Consider the following 19,175-nt stretch of genomic DNA (forward strand, 5'->3'; position numbering starts at 1 on the left):
GGTTCAGAAGCTGATCAGTTAATGATTATAAACTATATCTGAGAGTTAAGATGAGAAATTCCATAGGATTTTATTAACGGCCAAACAGATCTACTAAACTTGTTCAAATATACCAACAGGAAGAAATGTAGGAGTGATGCTTCAGGGATTGCATTAGTTTAATTCACCAGTGTAAATAGTTACAGTAAGGTTGCTGTGTCTTAATTTCCTCCAGTGTTTTCAATTGTTACAAATGATTTATACTTTCTGAAGTGCCTCATTCTTTTGTGTTGGCATGGGGAAATGTTAACCATAACTCTGCATGGCATTTCTGACCAGTAGGCAAGTTATATGTCATATTGCAAAATGTTTTGCATGCCGTTTCCATAATATATGATCTGAGTGATAATAGCAATGCTTCTGCTTGCCATCCTTGAAATAACTTGGTAAAAATACAGTTTTGCAATTACTTTTCTTGACTATCTGCCCTTTAATTCCCGTTGATGTTAGAAACTTGGAGTTAGTGCCTAGTAATATTGATTGACTTTAAACTTCTTCAGTATAAACCAAAATCAGCACTTGAAATTATCAAGAAATGTTGGGAGTACAAAAGTGGGATTTGGAAACTTATTCCTTAAAAAAATAATTAAAAATAAAAAGGATGATTAATTAAATTATGGAAATAATTGACCTACATGGCATTCATATAGTATGTATTTTTGGAAGCTATTGTCTGTAAGATTGCTTTAACACAGGCAGCATTGCCTAGAAACTTCAATTTGGAATTGAAATACTGGCTGCAAAACTGAGTATCTTTCTTTCCCAAGCTCAGTGTTAAGAGCAGTTTGTAATTTTTGCTATGGACAATCGATCTCAGTTTGTTTCAGTTCAATCTGAACCTTTCAGAAGCAGTGTCCATCTGCCCCTACTTGCCACGCCAGCAGGGTAATGCAAAATAGATTTACCATTCTTAGTTTTGAATACAACAATGTAGTCTGTGCTGTGTTGGCATAACATAACTTTTAAAAACTGTTTTCCAGAATGCTGGAGCAGTGATTGGAAAAGGTGGCAAAAATATTAAGGCTCTTCGTACAGACGTGAGTATTTATGAGTTTGAACTAATTTTAACACCAATTCTTTCAGAGCACTACATCGAAAGCTTGATTGCGTGCATTTCTAGAAATGGGAGCAATTCAACTCCTAGATATCAACAGTCAAGTTACAAGCCATTTAAAGATTGTTACAGTAAATAACTTAGTTCTTCAATTTCTATTGTAATTAAAACCCAGCTTGAATCATGTGGGAGGAGAGGTTTATATTAAATCTCCTCACTTCTGAATAGAATTCTGCTAAATTACAGACTTCAAGCGAATTAACATCCTAATTAGAAATATTGACAAAACTTAAAACCTGTAATTGTGCCATTTCCCATATGTGGGAGTCAATTACAGAATTACTGAAACCATTGCAAGTGGCTGGCTTAATCCAGTGATAAAGGAATTCTTTAACTTCCTTTAAAACAGGAAGCAAATAAAATGGTCCATCTCTTCTTCAACAGCCTGCACGTGAACCACAGAAGCATTAATGTTTGCTTCATTTAAATATGGGTATAGAACAATAAAGAACATTCTACTGCTAACTTGGAAGCATTTTTAAATCGTCATGACTTCTTTGCCTATTTGCATTTTACAGTGGGTTGACTCTTGTGATTAGACACATGCTCAGTGTTAATGTTGTGTATTTATAAAACTTGGCAACGCTTCTTAAATTTCATGTGTTTACACTTCTGTACTTAACATCAGCTACAATTTCAACGTTTTTTCTTATCAAGACTCTGTTCAACACAAGATTCGGCAAATCAGTTCCAACTAAGTTCATAAACTGCCACAACTAGAATTGAGGTTTAACTTGAAATGGTCAGGAATCATACATCTGCTCACGAACTTTGGCGGCTAGTTGTTTTTTTTTTCTTTAGGGCGGTTTTTTCTTGGTAGGTTTTCCTTTTCTTTCTTTTTTTTCTTTTTTTTTCAAAAGTCAATCAGTACGTCACCTTAATAATCAGTCCAGGTAATTTAGATTGGTTTGGAAAACTCAACTCTCCCATTTGCCCAATATTCTAGTAATACCGATCTCGACAGGTTCTGTGTCTACCCTCATGAGCCAGCCTGCTACTGAAACATCAATGTTAAAAGTAAAAAATAGTTCAGTCAGATCAAGAGACTCATTTTTAAGGTCCATACTGTTAAGCCACAGTCGGTGTAGCAATCCGTTATTGTGTTAGTCTTCAGAACAACTTAAGCTTGTTTCATTAATTGAGAGTAATGAGTATAGTTTGTATTAAATTAAAATTTATTGCTTTTCCCCCTTTTCCCTCTCCTTGTTTTTTTGGCCACATATCTCCGTTGCCCATGTACTGGATCGACTTGCCCCTGCGTTGCCCACCATGACGTTGGCCCATCCGCCCCTGAACGCCCATGTGAAAACCCTGGTTGGCTATGCCCAAAAATGTGCTCGTTGCCAAACGGGTACCATACTTGACAACTTCTGATTGAATACCCATGCCCAATGCCAACATCCACGAACGCCAATGACCAATGCAGTACAATGCCAGTGTTTCAGTCCCAGACAGCAGTGGCCCCGAGCGGTATGTCCCAACAGTTTATGCCTCACTGCCTGATTAGAAAGAGAGAAATGTATTTTATTACCTGCCTTTGATATAATTAAATAGTATCCCCTTATAGACGGTGTATTGTTTTTTTTCAAGTTTTCTGTCTTATTTTCCCCATTAAGTCTTTTTGTCACTGAACTTTTACGTGAGTTGCCCACCCAAACAATCCACTAATTTTATTTCAATGGAAGGAGCACAGCTTCAAGTGTTGCATATTTGCTGCATTGTAAATCAAATTGTTTCAAAGTAGTCTCTCGCTCTGTCTTTGTGGTCCACCTTGCTCCCCTCGACATTGCCTGTTCATAATTATTTCTGATGAAGTGCTAACTCTGGTTCACTTTCCTTCGCTTCTCATTTGTTTTGTCTTTTTTTTATTTTTGTCTTGCATTTGTATTTGTTTTCTTGAAGAGCCCATGAGTAATCTGGTTTCTAACTGATCTCATAACCTTACTCCGGATACAGTGTCTACCACTTGCATATCCCCACTTTTTCTATGAGAAGGTGTGCCAGTTTTACCGATGTAATAGTGAGGATATCCTACATTAGTGGTGGCGGGGAACATGAATATTCACTTCTACTTTCAATTCTGCGTCAATTTCTTGCCCACTTAATCTGAGCCCTTCCAAAAACCTATTCTGTCTTCCTTTATCTCGCTCTGCAAGACCTACCTAATCTTAAATTTTTCATGCATATGTATTGGGCATAAACAAAGATGCATGTGTTGTAAATTGAGCAAACAGGTTTACTTTAAAAGGGGAATATTGTAAACTCTTCCGCGTAGTGAGTCTTACTAACATTTTGTGTATGATGATGAAAAAAATTTACTTCTGCTTCTTCTTTTCTACCTTCTCCATATTGCCTGGTATTTCGGCCTTCAACAGCATCTTGAGCATAAGTGCAGATATAGAGACAATTGGAGAAATCTTGAAGAAGATTATCCCTACTTTAGAAGAGGTACGTATTCTAACATCTGCTTCCCTTTAGAGGTTAAAGATTAGCTTTTGAAACAGAACGGTTCTAGGATGATTTGCTGCTTTTTAAATACAGTTAATATGAAAATTAAAATTAAAAGCCTACTGAAGAGTGGTTATGGTCCTCAAATTACATGTTAACATTTTTTTTGGTAGACAGTCAACATTTTTTGAGCTAATGTTTTGAGCAGCCCCTCACCTATCAAAATACTTGCCTCCTGGCTTTTTTAACCCTGATTTTTGAAGTAGTTGTAGTGTAAGATGTATCCTGTGTTGGTGTTGTCAGTAAGAGTGTTTCACCGTTGGATACTTTCTTAAATCTTTGTAGAAAGTTATGCAGTATAATAAATAAGGAAAATTGATTTGACTGTTTCTGTTGAGGTGAGGTGCTTAAATAGTTATGATCCTATTAAAGGGAAACAGGATTACAATTCAGCAGTAAATCAAGTCGTACTATTGTGTTTGGAGGAGAAACTTGGAAAAAAACCCCAAATATTTAAAATTTTTATGACTGATATTTTACTCTTTTCCTTGTATGTGTTTTCAGTATCAACACTACAAAGGCAGCGACTTCGACTGCGAATTAAGACTTCTCATTCACCAGAGTTTGGCCGGAGGAATTATTGGTGTCAAGGGTGCTAAAATTAAAGAACTCAGAGAGGTACTTGTGTTCTGTTGTTCTGAGCTTTGTTTGTTGTTTACTGAAGAACTTTGTGTTTTGTGTTAGTAAGGGGCACAGTGTTAGTATCTTCTGTGCAGTAATTCCTTCAGTACATATTACATGTGTTATTTTCATGTTCTGAGGTAGATCTGTCAGTTAAAACTTTCTTGCAAACCTTCAGAAATAAAGTTGTCATTAGTGATAGGGCCTAGGACTTCCTTTCAAACTTTTAAGCAATATTTGTGGTAGAGCAAGAGAACATTTTTTTTAAATTTAAAATTACATCAGTTCTCGAACTGCTACATAGACAATGTCATTGTTTTGTTTGTTTTAAATAGATTTTTTTTTAAAGCTAAAAGATCTCTGAACTTAGACCACTTCTATTTTTTGTCCTTTCTGGTCATTGTGTCGGAGGCATGTGAAATCGGGTCAGGTATTAACTGACACATGTTTGCATGGGTTGAGAAAGTTAAGATAACTAGGTGTAATCCTGGCAACACTGCTGTCTTGCATCCAAAACATGTTTTCTTGACATGTGAAAATACAAGCTGTAAACTTGCAATGGATACATCCTAGTATTTAACAAAATGATGATGTAAATGAGACATATGTGAAGTGAAAGAGGAAAAAAATAACTTTTTTTATATCAGCACAGATAGTAAAAGACATGTAGTCATAGAATTGTAGAATGGTTTGCGTTGGAAGGGGCTTCAAAGATCCTCCATTTCCAACTCCCCTGGATGGACAGGGACCACCTCCCTCTAGATCAGGTTGCTTAAAGCCCCATCCAACCTGCTCTTGAAAACTTCCAGGGAGTGGACAGCCACAGCTTCTTTGGGTGACCTGTTGCAGTGTATCACCACCTTCATAGTGGTGAAGAATTTATTCTTAATGTCTAACTTAGATCTACCCTCTCCCTAAAATAAAATACTTTATAAGAAATAAGAAGCAATTGTGCAATTAAAATGGGTGGAAACTTTATTGTCTTTCAGATTGTCTATTTACAAATTTTTAATGGGTTTCCGAAGTTGATTAAAATGCTCATATTAGACAATCTTGCATTTTTTTCCTCAACAGAACACTCAGACCACCATTAAGCTCTTCCAGGAGTGTTGTCCTCATTCTACTGACAGAGTGGTGCTTATTGGTGGAAAACCTGATAGAGTTGTTGAATGTATCAAGATCATTTTGGATCTTATCTCAGAGGTAATGTTTATTAAATGTATTCCTTCTTTGCCATTCATTAATGTTAGGGATCATCTGGATGAAAAAGTTTGTTTCCACTTTGAATTCAGTATCTCCTACTTTTTCAGTAAGAAGCGACCAACTTACCGCCTTTTGAAACTATTTTAGTTTTCTCAAACTGGTGTACACCTTACGGTGGAGTGAAGCAGTTTTTGGTACTAATTGGCTTTGTTTATCATTAACATGCAAAAAATGAAGGATTGGGGACAAAATTTGTCACTGATAACAAACAGCAGTTTCTCTAGCATAGTTAAGTTCACAGGAAATGCATCAGTGTGTCCTTTCTTACCAGCATTGTGAAAGCAAGAACATATTCCACATGCATAAATTAATATTTATACATTTAATATATTAATTTAATTAAATATACTAATTGTAATAGTTCTAATTGAGTTGGTGGGGATTTTTTGTTTGTTTGGTTGTTTTAGTCTCCGATTAAAGGACGGGCCCAGCCATATGATCCCAATTTCTATGATGAAACATACGACTACGGTGGCTTCACAATGATGTTTGATGACAGAAGGGGGCGTCCAGTAGGCTTTCCGATGCGTGGAAGAGGAGGTTTTGATCGAATGCCCCCTGGTCGTGGTGGGCGACCTATGCCTCCATCAAGAAGAGATTATGATGATATGAGCCCTCGCAGAGGCCCTCCACCACCTCCACCAGGTCGTGGTGGTAGAGGTGGCAGCAGAGCTCGAAATCTTCCTCTTCCTCCTCCACCACCTCCTCGTGGCGGGTAAGTTGTTGCATAAATGCATTATAGAAAACACGTTGTGCACAATCACCTGAATCATGTTCTTCCAGTGTTGTTTATATGTTGCCATGTTGGTAATGATAAGCAGATTAAGTGTGTATTAGACCAGAATATTTTGGAAAATTCTGAAAATTAATTGCTACACTGGAGTAGTCTACTAGGACTGTATAGTAGTTCTGAAACTTCTATGTTGTTCACTACTGAGCTAGAGTAGCATGCAATAGTTGTGTGAAAGTGTAGAATAAACGAGGTAAACTAGTTTATAATGCGATTCACATGGCTGCTGCTTCTTTCCTTTTAGAGATCTTATGTCCTATGACCGAAGGGGCAGACCAGGAGACCGTTATGATGGCATGGTATGACTTTAAAGTTCTCCTTGTTCTGTCTGTAAGCACAGTTTGCATTCTAACTGTCTATAGAGAGACTGCTGCTAAACACATGCACTTAAGTGTGGGACATGCATGGTTCTGATAATGCAAATGGACTGTCCTGTGGAGGAATGTTTGGTGTGTAAGTGGTATCTGAGACATTATCTGTTTTCTTTCTTTCCTCCCTGCCATTAAAAATTATATAGAAGTTTGATTGTGATGAACCCGTCAGGTTTGCTTGCACTGAAGGACTTCACATTTATTCATTAGGGTGACAAATAGAAATTGGTAAAAGAGACATCAGATCAATGTTCTCTGAAATTATTTGATTCATACAAGTGTTCTTGAGACTAATGTTGTAAAACATTAGTATATATAGAAAAATAAAGATTATAGAATAGTATCTATGAAGACCTCTAATTGGTCTAGAAAGCAATTGCTCTTTTGAATTAAATCTTACCTATATGCTGTTTTTTTCTGTCTGCAAATCTCCACTGAAATTCCATATGTTTTGGAGCTAGGTTAAATCCTAAATTAAATTAGGTTCAGGAAAAAAAGCTCCCCTAGTATATGGAAGCTTTAAAAAAGGCTTAAAAGATACTCTTCCATGTGAAATTCTGAAACATGACTTCCCAGCAGTCATCTGCAGTTGTACGAGATTCCTCTTTCCTGGGAAGAGAAGTCATGTGTCTAGGAGGTAAATCTCCATAGTAACAATCTTCTTACCTCCTGGCTTTGGTTGGCTGTTTCTGTAAGATGACAGGTGAGACAAGTTCTGCCATTTGTTGGTTGTTTATTTTAAATGAATGAAAATATAGGCATGTATAAGAGCTATACAATGGGCTACCTAAATGGGCCGTGTGTATTTCTTCTTTCTTCAAAGTAAGAGTTACTAGAAGTACATACTGCAAGAAATGTCGCGTATGTACTGCAAATACTAAGAGAGATTTGCACACAATTACAATACAAGTGTTACCCATTCTGCTCTACCTACTAAGAAACTGGAAGAATTCAGACATACACGTTAAAAGATTCTTCATTTATATTTGTGTTTTCAAAGTTCAGTTTTTGTGTTCTGATATTTGCAGCTAATGAAGCCAGTGCTAGAGCACACGTACTGAGCATCCTGCCCTTTAGGTATCTGGTTGAGCACAGTCTTACTTAGCTTGACGCTTGGGCAGTAGTGTGTTCTATTTTTATTCCATTCCAAGTAGAATAGAAAATCCATTTTGACTTGTGTTTAGCCAGACTTTTGTCAGGTTGACCTTTGCTTTATTGACATGAGTTTCTACAAGTAAGTGGAGTCTTCTCTGTTGATTTTTTTATTTATTTATTTTATTTTTATTTTTTTTTAATGCCAAAAAGTAAATTTAGTTCCTCTTCAGTGGACCTGCTCATGGCTTTGGCTCTTTTATGACCAAGTACCATAGACTGCTTAAATTGAGCACTGCTTCCTAACAAAGACTGTATTTAGTTTCTGGTTTTAATGATTCATGATACTAGTATCCTAAATTGTGTAAGTAAATAGGAAGTTCTTGTGTGGTTTATGAGGCTGGAGCTGAAAATGTCATTTCAGAAATCTAAGGTCTTCCTATAGTACTCTTCATTTAATACAGAAACTATTTTCTCGTAGAATATTTAGAGTAAAGCCAATGTCACTGTGCTTTGTGAGATAAGTAATACCCGGGAAAGGCTCCTTTCAAAGATGAGAAAAGCTCTTTCACATAGATTCTGTTATACACAGATCGAATAAAAGGCAAGAATTTCAGATTTACATGTTGAAAATCATGGGAATGTTGAATGTATAATTTTTTTTTTTAATTTTTTTTGCTAGTTCTGTTTTCCATTGAAGGCAGAAAGACTGAGTAGTTCAGAACGTTTAAAACTGGATGCTGAACTGTGAATGTGCTGGAATTACAGAGATACAACAGTATTGACAGCTGTGTAAATGCTGAGATGAGAAAAACCCATTTTGATTCCAAAAGACAGGATCATTCTCCTGGCCCATGCTGAATCACTCACATAAGAAGATACTTGTGTATTAGCATGGCCTGCAGTTGTAGTTTAATTATGCACTGCTGTTAAAAGAGTGTATTTGGTTTATGATCTCTGTTCTGAAGCTTTTTCATGAAGGACCAATTTGTGTTGTTTCTCTGTTAGCAGAGCTGTGTATTCCACTGTGTAACTGATACAAATCAAATGATCTGTGGACCATAAAGGCTATACAAATAGCTGAAAAAACGTGAATGTATTTCCAGTATTACATTTTAGCAACTTGATCCTCATGGGTCTTTCAGATAAATAAATGCATACAGATACCAGTAGTGATGGACAATAAAGTGGATATATAAAGTATATTTATGCTCTTCTCTCTTTTTAAGTTATGTGATGAGCTCCTGAAATTATCAAGGTACTAAAAATTTTAATATCTGAGTTAATAGACACATGAAAATTTCTGCTGTTGAGTGGACTGTCTCTTCACAGACTTCAGTGTCTTCAGACTTTTAATTTGCTTTTGCTTCTTTCAATGCTTAATAATTCTTTACAGTTTGACTTACATATGTGTAAAATACATAGAATTGTTCTTGTTGGGAAAGACCTTCAAGATCGAGTCCAGCTGTTAACCTAGTACATTGCCAAGTCCACCGTTAAACCCTGTCCCTAAGCACCACATCTACATGTCTTTTAAATACCTCCAGGTGTGGTGACTCAGCCTCTTCAGGAAGTTTTTCCTTATATCCAATCTAAACATCCCCTGGCACAACCTAAAACCTTTTATTCTCCTGTGACTGCTTACTTGGGAGAAGAGACCAACCCCACCTTGCCACAGCCTCCTTTAAAGTATCTGTAGAGTGATAAGGTCTCCCCTCAGCCTCCTTCAGGCTAAACAACCCCAGTTTGCTCAGCTGCTTCTTGTATATACGCAGATACATACATGTGTGTTTTGACTTAAATAAAGGCACACGCATTTCAAAAAAACACAATGTTCTTCATGTTTAAGAGATGTGACATTACCAAACATACTAAAAATCGACAAAAGAAGAACGCGTGACAGCTCTTTTTATTTACCCATGCAGATGTTGGAAGAAGGTAGCAAAATTCACTTTCCTAGGTCACTGTTTAAAATCATTATAAAAGAACTTGACATCAGTAAAGACTACTTGCATGTTCTTAAATTAGATGTAAAAGTTAAGCTCTTCGCCCTATCCAGCCAGCGTGCCATCTGCTTTCTATTCTAGTACCAGTAGTCACTAGCACAAATGAGTCTGTAGAGTAGGATATTCAGTTACGTATATTAAGATACCCTTTTTCAGAAGCTGGTTTTAGGAAGTACAAATACACATAAATTGTTGAAATAGAATTCTGAAATAAATGCTATCTATAATGTTTTAAAAACAATTTTATATCTAATACCTTTAGGCAGCAGTTAGTCTTGTTATTAGCTATATGGGGTATATGAAAATGAATTGGTAAAACTTGAAAAGCAGTGTCCTTCCTGCTTGAAATGCTGTTGGTGTAGAAATACTTGCTGACAGTTTCTTGTTTCAGTCTTGTTAAACCTCTATTTTCTGATGCATATCAGAAATAAAAGATTTCGATATAACACTTAAAGGTGAACTAAAAGGAAAAAAAAAAAAGCTTGTGCAAGCTTTGTCGTGCAATTAGCTGTAAGATTTTCTTTGCTAGAGGAAAAATCTGTTTATACCACAGAAAGAGGAGCAAAAAGTGAGGGTGACCACTTACAGACCTCAAAATGGAATTAAAAGGGAGCAAGTCTTGAAATTTAGGTCTTTTGTTGTAGTGTAGTTATTTCTCTGTACCAGTACAAAGTATTGTACTTGCTTGGTGAGTTGCCTCTAATCTGTATGACATGGACGTAACGTAGATTTCTTTACTCTTTTCCTCCTATTATGTTGTCTGGAAGATGATGCAGTGTCATGTGGATGCCTGTGATGACATGCAGCCACCAGAGTTGGTGAGTGTTCTCAACCTGTTTTTGAAAACTGCTTTATTGTACAGATTAATAAAGAGAATTTCTTAATCTTGAGTGTAGGCAGTGGCAGATTGCATGTATTGAAATTCATAAAGCTGTTTTTATGGCTCAGAAATTATTGGAAGTTTATCTTAACAGTGTGTCCTGTGCAGGCAGATACTGTAAATAGAAATCAGAAAGTACACAGCAGCACAGCCAAGGAGAGGATCTTTTTTGCACCTCTTTTTACCTCTTATACACCTGATTTTCATGTTGTAAATAGTCACTTTCTTCATAACTGTTGCATTGTAGATGCATGCATTTAGGATATGTATTTTTATTAAGTTCGTTGTCATAGACTCATAGAATACCTGGTCTAGCCTTTCTTGGCTGAAGCACAGTCTAGACAAGATGGCCCAGCACTTTGTCCAGTTGAATCTTTTAAAAGTGTCTAGTGTTAGGGAATCTACCACTTCACTGAGGAAATTACTCTATTTCCTTTTATTTCAAACAGCAAATACCAAAAGCAGCTTCTTATCTTAGATTTGTGGATAAACTATTCCGCTTTACTTACTAATGTATTTCAAAGTATAATACTTGATTGAAAGGGCTTTGGGAAGGGAAGTTATGGGCTTTGTCAGGTGTTCATGCTGTCTAGGAGACAGCAAAGTACTGCCAAATATTAAACGTCAGTTCTTGGCTTACATAAACACAGGAAGTATAATTGCTTAACTCATTTGTGGTCAAGTTCATTTGCTGCCCTGTAGTCTGGAGAGGCACAAATAATTAAAGGTAGGATTGTTCTTAAAAACAGACTAGCCCAAAAACTGATCCTGTGACCAGGAATACGTCTGTATGTGTCAGTATGCTGCTCTGGTCAGCCTCTGAATTAAGTCTTGAGCAGAGTCCTTCTTTAACTTTTGTTTTGGACTCCACTACAAGCTCTATTACATTGTTTTACAAGCTGTATTGCTAAGTCACTTGATGACACGATACAGGTTTTCTAAAGACAGGGAATAAACTCAACATTTTTGTCTGAGTAACTTCCATTTTGATCTTCTGAAAAGGTAATGGGTAAATTGTGTTTTGAGAAAAGTTTTTACATTACAGCTTTTGTGAAAAGTAGTTGTGGCTGGCTTCCTGGTGCCCACTCTCTTGCTCCCCCTCCTCAGCAGCATGAATAAGATGGAAAAGCTTGTGGCTTAAGATAAAGATAGGGAGATACCATACAAATTACCATCGTGGGCAAAACAGAGTTGACTTGGGCAAGACTAATTTATTTACACTTATAAATAGGGTAGCATGGTGAGAAAAAAAGGAAAACTAAAAACACCTTCCCCAACCCCCCCCTTTTACTTCATCCAAGGCTCAGGTTTGCTCCTTCATCCCCTCCTCTTACACTTTCTCTGCTATGAGTGGAGTGGGTCAGGTGGAGAAGGGCAGGTTATACATCATGCTTTTTGTTCCTTCTCTTCATGCAGTTACCCTATTCCAGTGTCAGTCCCTTTCATGGAGTACAGTCATTCAAAAACTGATCAAATATGGGTGTTTCTGACAGACTTCAGTTTTTCAAGAGCTGCTACAGCCTGGGTCCTTTTCATGTTGTTCACTCTTCAGGGTTGTTTCTCTCATTTTTTTTACCCCTTCACTCATCTCTCACAGCCAGTGCACAACTGGGTGTTTGTTTTTTTTACAATTTCTTACATGTTATCTCCGTAGTGGCTCAAACTTTGTGAATGATCTCAGCTTTAGGAAGCAGTGGGTCCATTTTGGTGTTTGGCTTCATCTGGCACCAGGCAGCCCTTGGCTTCTTCTCAAGGAGGCCACCCCACCAGTTTCCCAGAAGTTGAATTCTAGACACCTGAGCCTATCTATTCTCCACTTACATAGGAAGCTGTAAAACTGAGGTCTTGTGTATTTAGAAGGTCTTGAATGAAGTGAAGCATTCAATACCAAATACTGGTCTACAAATCCAAAAAAAAAAAAGGGAGGCCAGGAGTGTGCTTAGCAGTGATTTGGATTTGGTATGTGGTGGCTTTAGCAGAGGAAAAGTAACTTGTGTCATTATTACCTGTTCTAAGATACAAAGGATTGTAGCATAGGCTGAATCACAAGACAATCAACAGAACTATTTTAAGACCCTTGGTTTTTTTCTTAAACACATAGAGCCAGGAGGATTGACAGTCACTGGGTAAAAGTTTTGTCTGAAAAGAGCAGTGTTCCCCAGAGGTCAGTGCTGGGTAAGGTTCTGTTCAACATATTCACCAATGAACTGGATGAGGGGACAGAGTGTAACCTCAGCACATTCACTGATGACAGCAAACTGGGAGAGGTGGTTACACTCCAGAGGGCTGTGCTGCCATCCAGTGTGACCTGGACAGGCTGGAGAACTGGGCAGAGAAGAACCTTACAAGGTTCAACAAGGGCAAGTGTAGGGTCCTGCACCTGGGGAGGAAGAACCCCATGCACCAACACAGGTTAGGGATGGACCTGCTGGAAAGCAGATCCAGGGAGAAGGATCTGGGAGTCTTGGTAGATAGTAAAGGATCCGTGATCCAGCAGTGTGCCCTTGTCACCAAGAGGGCCACTAGAATCGTGGGGTCCATAGGGAAGAGTGTGTCCAGTAGGTCAAGAGAGGTCATCCTCCCCCTCTACTCTGCCCTGGTGAAGCCCATCTGGAATACTGCATCCATTTCTGGGCTCCCCAGATCAAGAGAGACAGGAAATTACTGGAGAGAGTCTAGTGGAGGGCAACAAAGATGACTGAGGGACTGGAGCATCTTACTCACAAGGAAAGGCTATGTGAGCTGGGACTGTTTAGCCAGGAGAGAAGACTGAGAGGAGACATAATCAGTGCTTATAAGTATCTAAAGGACGTAAGAAAGGTGGAGTTAATCTCTTTTCTGGGTGATAGGACAAGGGGCAACGGGCACAAGCTGGAACATGAGAAGTTCCATTTAAATATGGGAAAAAAAATTATTTACAGTGATGATGACAAGGCACTGGAACAGGCTGCCCAGAGAGGTTCTGCAGTCTCCTTTTCTGGAGGTACTTAAAACCCACCTGGATGGAGTCCTGTGTAATGTGCTCTAGGGGAGCTTGCTTTAGCAAAGGAGTTGGACTAGGTGATCTCTAGACGTACCCTTCCACCTCGCAATGATTCTGTGAAACTGGAAACTTTAATTTCTCCTATATTGGTCGCATTAATAGGGCTGTACTCTGGTCTTCTCATTTGAATATTTGTTTAGTCCACGGGTCAGGAGTAGATCAGCAACCAAATCTGTGTACCAGTAGCTGAATTAGTGAGACTGGTTGGTAAACTGGTATAGCTGGAATGTTGATGCAGTTTGATGCCTTGCTCGAAGAAATTTTCACAGGGTAGGGTAAGAGGTTAATGGGATTTCCCGCACTCTACCTTTTGTTTCTGGTTTGCCAACTTTGCCTCAGGATGCCTTTGATAGCACAACACTGTTGTATTTATAGTAAGGTTATAAAGTTGAGATTTTTGCATAAAATAGGCTCAGAGTTAACAATACAGTGCCTAAGATGAAAATACGAAGCATGGCTATTTACTGAGGTTTTTTTTCTCTTTCTCTTACAGTTTGAGGGTGGCTCTGGATATGGTAGGTGTTTATATAGAAACTTTACGTGTACTTAATTTTGTAGTTATTAAAGGGCTTGATGCATACGTTTAAATCAGACTATTCTTATGCAGGGGGGCGTGGTTCATACGGAGATCTTGGTGGACCCATCATCACAACACAAGTAACAATTCCCAAAGATGTAAGTAGTGTTGGCTTGCTTTCAAAGTGTCTTTGCTCTTGAAAAAATATAAAAGTCACAGCCCTTTCTTATATAAGTAAACCAGAAGTATTTTAGAATTCTTGGTAAGCACTTCTAATATAAAATTAAGTATTTCTAAATCACCAGAAACCTATTCTTCAAGTGTTTGTTTTATGTCTTCACTTTTGTGATGGAGGCACCCAAAACACACAGGGGCTTATTAGGAATAATACTTATTCCAAGCAACACTCTTTAGCCCTCCAATAAACCAAAAATAATATCACGGATTCAGATGTCAGTCAGGAGTATTAATGCATTAGAGCACAGCCGCTTAAGAATTCCTAAGCATTTTTTACTAGTCTTAACCTAGATAATCTTCACATGGATAATAATCCCATGTGTGTACACTCAGACAAAAGGGAAAGCCTTCCCCTCAGGTACCCAGAATCACTTGATCAACAGGAACAAGGCTCACTCAAAAATATATGTAGAACAAATACATCATTTACCAAAGATGAGGTCACTCAATCTCAGGATGTTTCCTTAGTTGGTGTCCCAACCTAAGGGCTTCCTGGCAGACTTGCTACTCCAAGGGAAAACCCAACCAGCTTCCTGGCGGGAAGCTCCGTTTTTATAGACTAAGTCAGATGTGACCTGTGGTCATTCGTTCATTCAGCTACCTGGGTCAAGACAGCCCAATTAACCCAGTTCATTGCCAGAGGGTGCTCCTCAGCAATCCACAAATTTCCCAGGAAGAGCAGGTGCCTCCCTGTCAGATGGCAGTTCCACAGCCCAGGAGGGATTTAGACCAGAAATGTCTTGGTGCCACCCAGTCTGACCTAACCACGGTGGGCTCATCAGAGGTTCTTTTGCCATCTCCAGAGTAATGTAACAGTCCCCAGCACAAGTGCTCTGCCACACTTCAGAGACACCCTACATCATTTTACTAATTGTTAATACTCAGTAATAGAGATGGTCTGTGTCACTTACTTTTTGTGGAAGAGCAACTGGTTCTTCCAGTTTTATCCCGACTGTGTTTATGAAATTAATATTGTAGGGCATGTTTATAGGCTGTAAAGAAGTATGTTTCCATTGTAAGTCTTACAGCTGAATTTACAGGAACTACTCAAACACTGTTGTGGTTTTCTAGCTGTTCTTAGAGAGAAAGTTCTATCAGGAAATGAATGCTTTGCTTTCTCCCCTAGTTGGCAGGTTCTATTATTGGAAAGGGAGGCCAGCGAATCAAACAAATACGCCATGAGTCAGGAGCTTCGATCAAAATTGATGAACCTTTGGAAGGCTCAGAAGATCGGATAATAACTATTACGGGAACACAGGACCAGATACAAAATGCACAGTATTTACTGCAGAACAGGCAAGTTAAACTTCAATGTTATCACAACTGTCAGTTTTAAACTGTTTGACATGTACCTTTTAAAGCTGCTCTTCTCTGTGATGCAGTTTGTAGAAGGCAGGTTTTAAGTAACTATTTGAGCGTAACTTCTCTAGTGGTAGCTCTGCCTTGATTCTCTTCTGTTCTCCATTCTAATTAAAATGAAGACACCCTCTAATCTAATCTTGCTGGAAGACACCTTAACCAAGCAGTCCTCTTATTTCTCTGGTGAAAACTGCTGCAAAAAACTACTTGTAATAAATTACATAGAGCCTGTAGAAAATAATAGAAGATTTCAATGGATGTTGGTCTAGTTCTGTGTGGAAGACTAGTGATTTTGTTGTTTTTAGATAACTAAATTGACAACAAATCACAGTCTGCCATATGGCACAGACCATGCCTCTACAGGACAAGTTGAAATCGATTTGGTGCTGTTACGCAGCATTTCACACCTTGCTGACATTACTTTGTCTTTTCTGCCAAATATTAACAGCTTCAGATTTAATTGGCTTAGTATTTGCTTCATTAACATGTTGGCTATCATAGCAGATTTTAATGTTTTAGCTTGAATGTTTGGCCGTAGATTACTAATATTTAAATGTGCCTAAAAGATTTTAGTATACCTATAATTTTTAGCCATTGATATTTAAAAATTATTTACTTTAAAATTTATTAGGAGTTTGTAATTTAATCTTCTCTAAGAATGTCATTGTGAATGTTGATGCAAGATGTATGGTTCATCATTCTAATACATGCTTTTTTCTTTTTCTTTTATAGTGTGAAGCAGTATGCAGATGTTGAAGGATTCTAATGCAAGATTATTTTTTCTTTTTTATAGTGTGAAGCAGTATTCTGGAAAGTTTTTCTAAGACTAGTGAAGAACTGAAGGAGTCCTGCACCTTTTTTTCTTTTTTTTAATTTTTTTATTTTTTCAAATATCTGCTTCTGTTTAAAAAGCCAACATTCCGCAGCTTCATAGGTGTTCTGCATTTGAGGTGTAGTGGAATCTTTGCTGTCCACCAGATGTAATAATGTTTTAGTTCCTTACAAATACGTGGGGGGAGGGAAAGGGCGCACGAGACTAACATTGAAATTTTGAAGCAGCAGCAGAGAGAGTGAATATTTTGTCCATTGTTGGTGGTAACTTGTAATGCTTTTCTGTAATTGTTGTGAACACCCTGCTTTTATGTACACTGTATTTTTTCTGAAGGAGGGAAAATACTGGTAGTCCTTATGTCCCTGCCATTCTTTGAGAACAGTGTGCAGAATGTAATGCTCTTTTGTAAGAAACATTATCTGATTTTTAAATAAATTTAGTGAACCTGTTCTTGGTGGTCATTTTTCTTCAGATACACATGTGGTCATATCTAAAATAGATACACCCTTTTCTTTCCCCCACATAGATGAAAGTTGCTGTTAAGCTTGCTCTTCTGCTTCTTTGATATAGATGGAGTTAAATGGGGTTTTTGACACATTAAAGAAACTGTGTGAAAAAAATTACTCTGCTTTGGTGTTTCAGAAAAAAAGCAAAAATATTCATGCAAATGTTGTGTAGAACTTGACATTTTTGCAAGTGTTCGGCCCTCTTTGCAATACATATATATATTGGTGACAGTATATAAATAAAATACTTCAAAACTTTGTGGTGTCACTGAGTAAACAGTGGTAAAGTACACCTGGTTATAGACAGCTTGCTTAATGCAGATAACACTGTTAGAAATAACAGTTGCTGTACCATTACTGAATGAATCATAGTTGTTTTCTGAGCTTTTATTTGTATGAGGTAGGAATTCTTATAAATTGGCAAATGACAGTATCTTAACTGTAATTTGGTTTTCATTGTATGCAAAACTTCAACTTGTTTGGTTTCCCTATTGTATGTTCCATAGAAATTATTTGTGAGAAATTTAAAAATATAAAGCTTCTGGATATCTCATGTAATACTTTGGCAATTGTATATTTATAGTTTTCAAGTTTTAATTTCACTTACTGAATAAAAAAGAAAAATATATATAAAAATGCAAAAGTGTGTTGCACATACGGATATGATGCGTCCAGCCTAAGTGTGGATTCTTGTGGCGTTTGGGGTTCTCCCCCCCCCCCCAAAAAAAAAAATTTTTGAATATTTCACCACTATCTTTTTTTATGTAATGTTGGGGGGTAGTTCCTGGCCTAGTAAGCAGCTACTCTTAAAATTTCATGGGAGGGGCAAGGAGCCAAGGGGTATGTGTCAGGCTGACCTTGGCAGAACTCTCCCATCAGTCCTTTAAAGAGAGAGCCTCTTTTTGTGTACCGGAAGAGGGGTAGTACTGCTGGTACCTGCTCCGAAAAGCCTAGACTTGTGTTAGAGGCAGAAAGCTCCACTGATGGCAAAGGTTTGGGGCAAAATGCAGGCGTGTGGCGATTGAGAAACGGGACACGGCTTGATGCAAGAAAAATGTTTATTATTCACACAGGCTGCCTATTATTCACACAGGCTGCCTTTTACACACATTTCTACTGTCCACGCAAATCATGTTCCTGCTTCATTGGTTCCCTTAACTCAATCACGCGACAGTTCTGATCCAAACATAGCTCCTCATTGGCTGCTTTATCAAAACGGTACTTCCTTATCTAAACACAAACTCGGCACATTCTTCTGCTTATACAGCCTTATTTACGCTTATTGTGGCTTCTTGCTTCTCGGGGTCAATACTTTTCCACTTCGCGATCAAGACTCCTACATAGCTGCATCCTGTTCCCATGGTCTACGGCCTACAAGGGCCAGAGTATTTCCTCCCATCAGCTGAGCAGTGCTCTGGGTTCTACTCACCAAGTTTCCTCCTTCACCGGAGAACTAACGCAGGGGGGCCAAGTATTTCTGTGCGCCTGCCCCACCCCCCTCGCCCCACGCCGAGTATCTGCAGAAAGAGGAGGGGCTGCCAATGGGTTTTTAAACGGGAAGAAAGGGAAGGGGACGGGAAAGGGAAGGCAAGGAAGGCAAAAAGGGGGAAAGGGAAGGAATGGGGACAGGAGAAAGGAAAGCGAAGGGAAGGGATGAGAAGGAAAAGGGGAGGGGAAGGAAAGGAAAGTGGACAGAGGAAAGGAAAGCAAAGGGAAGGGAAGAGAAAGGAAAGGGGCAAAGAAAGGGGAAAGGAAGGAAAGGAAGGCAAAAAGGGGGAAAGGGGAAAAGGAAGGAAAGGGAAAGGAAGGCAAAGGGAAGGAAAGGGGACAGGGGAAAGGAAAGCAAAGAAAAGGGAAGGGAAAGAAAGGTCCACAAGTTCCAACTTACAAATGGGCCATCCCGGTAAATGCGGTTCGCCGCCGTCCCGGGGCTGCTGAGCGAGGGCTGCGCCGGAGCCCGGCGGCTTCGCGGAGGCGCTTCCCGCCGGGGGGGGCTG

General features: G+C 38.5%; 2 protein-coding genes across 2 annotated transcripts in view; both read left to right on the forward strand.

Annotated features, from left to right (window-relative positions):
* HNRNPK (heterogeneous nuclear ribonucleoprotein K) overlaps window positions 1-17,119 on the forward strand; it is an 18,560-nt gene extending 1,441 nt beyond the window's left edge. The window contains exons 4-15 of the mRNA XM_009995465.1: window positions 1,020-1,076; window positions 2,580-2,623; window positions 3,529-3,601; window positions 4,166-4,279; window positions 5,357-5,485; window positions 5,953-6,260; window positions 6,580-6,634; window positions 10,572-10,622; window positions 14,221-14,242; window positions 14,320-14,402; window positions 15,608-15,777; window positions 16,573-17,119. Coding sequence (XP_009993767.1) covers window positions 1,020-1,076; window positions 2,580-2,623; window positions 3,529-3,601; window positions 4,166-4,279; window positions 5,357-5,485; window positions 5,953-6,260; window positions 6,580-6,634; window positions 10,572-10,622; window positions 14,221-14,242; window positions 14,320-14,402; window positions 15,608-15,777; window positions 16,573-16,606 — 1,140 coding nt within the window. The 3' untranslated portion in view covers window positions 16,607-17,119. The remainder of the gene's footprint in view (window positions 1-1,019; window positions 1,077-2,579; window positions 2,624-3,528; window positions 3,602-4,165; window positions 4,280-5,356; window positions 5,486-5,952; window positions 6,261-6,579; window positions 6,635-10,571; window positions 10,623-14,220; window positions 14,243-14,319; window positions 14,403-15,607; window positions 15,778-16,572) is intronic.
* Window positions 17,120-19,085: 1,966 nt separating this feature from the next.
* The window catches only part of LOC104386809 (chromosome unknown open reading frame, human C9orf64), a 10,761-nt gene continuing 10,671 nt past the window's right edge, over window positions 19,086-19,175 (forward strand). The window contains exon 1 of the mRNA XM_009995474.1: window positions 19,086-19,090. Coding sequence (XP_009993776.1) covers window positions 19,086-19,090 — 5 coding nt within the window. The remainder of the gene's footprint in view (window positions 19,091-19,175) is intronic.

This window comes from Chaetura pelagica, unplaced genomic scaffold (genome assembly GCF_000747805.2).
Source record: "Chaetura pelagica isolate M959 unplaced genomic scaffold, ChaPel_1.0 scaffold473, whole genome shotgun sequence".
NCBI classification, from domain to species: Eukaryota; Metazoa; Chordata; class Aves; order Apodiformes; family Apodidae; genus Chaetura; species Chaetura pelagica.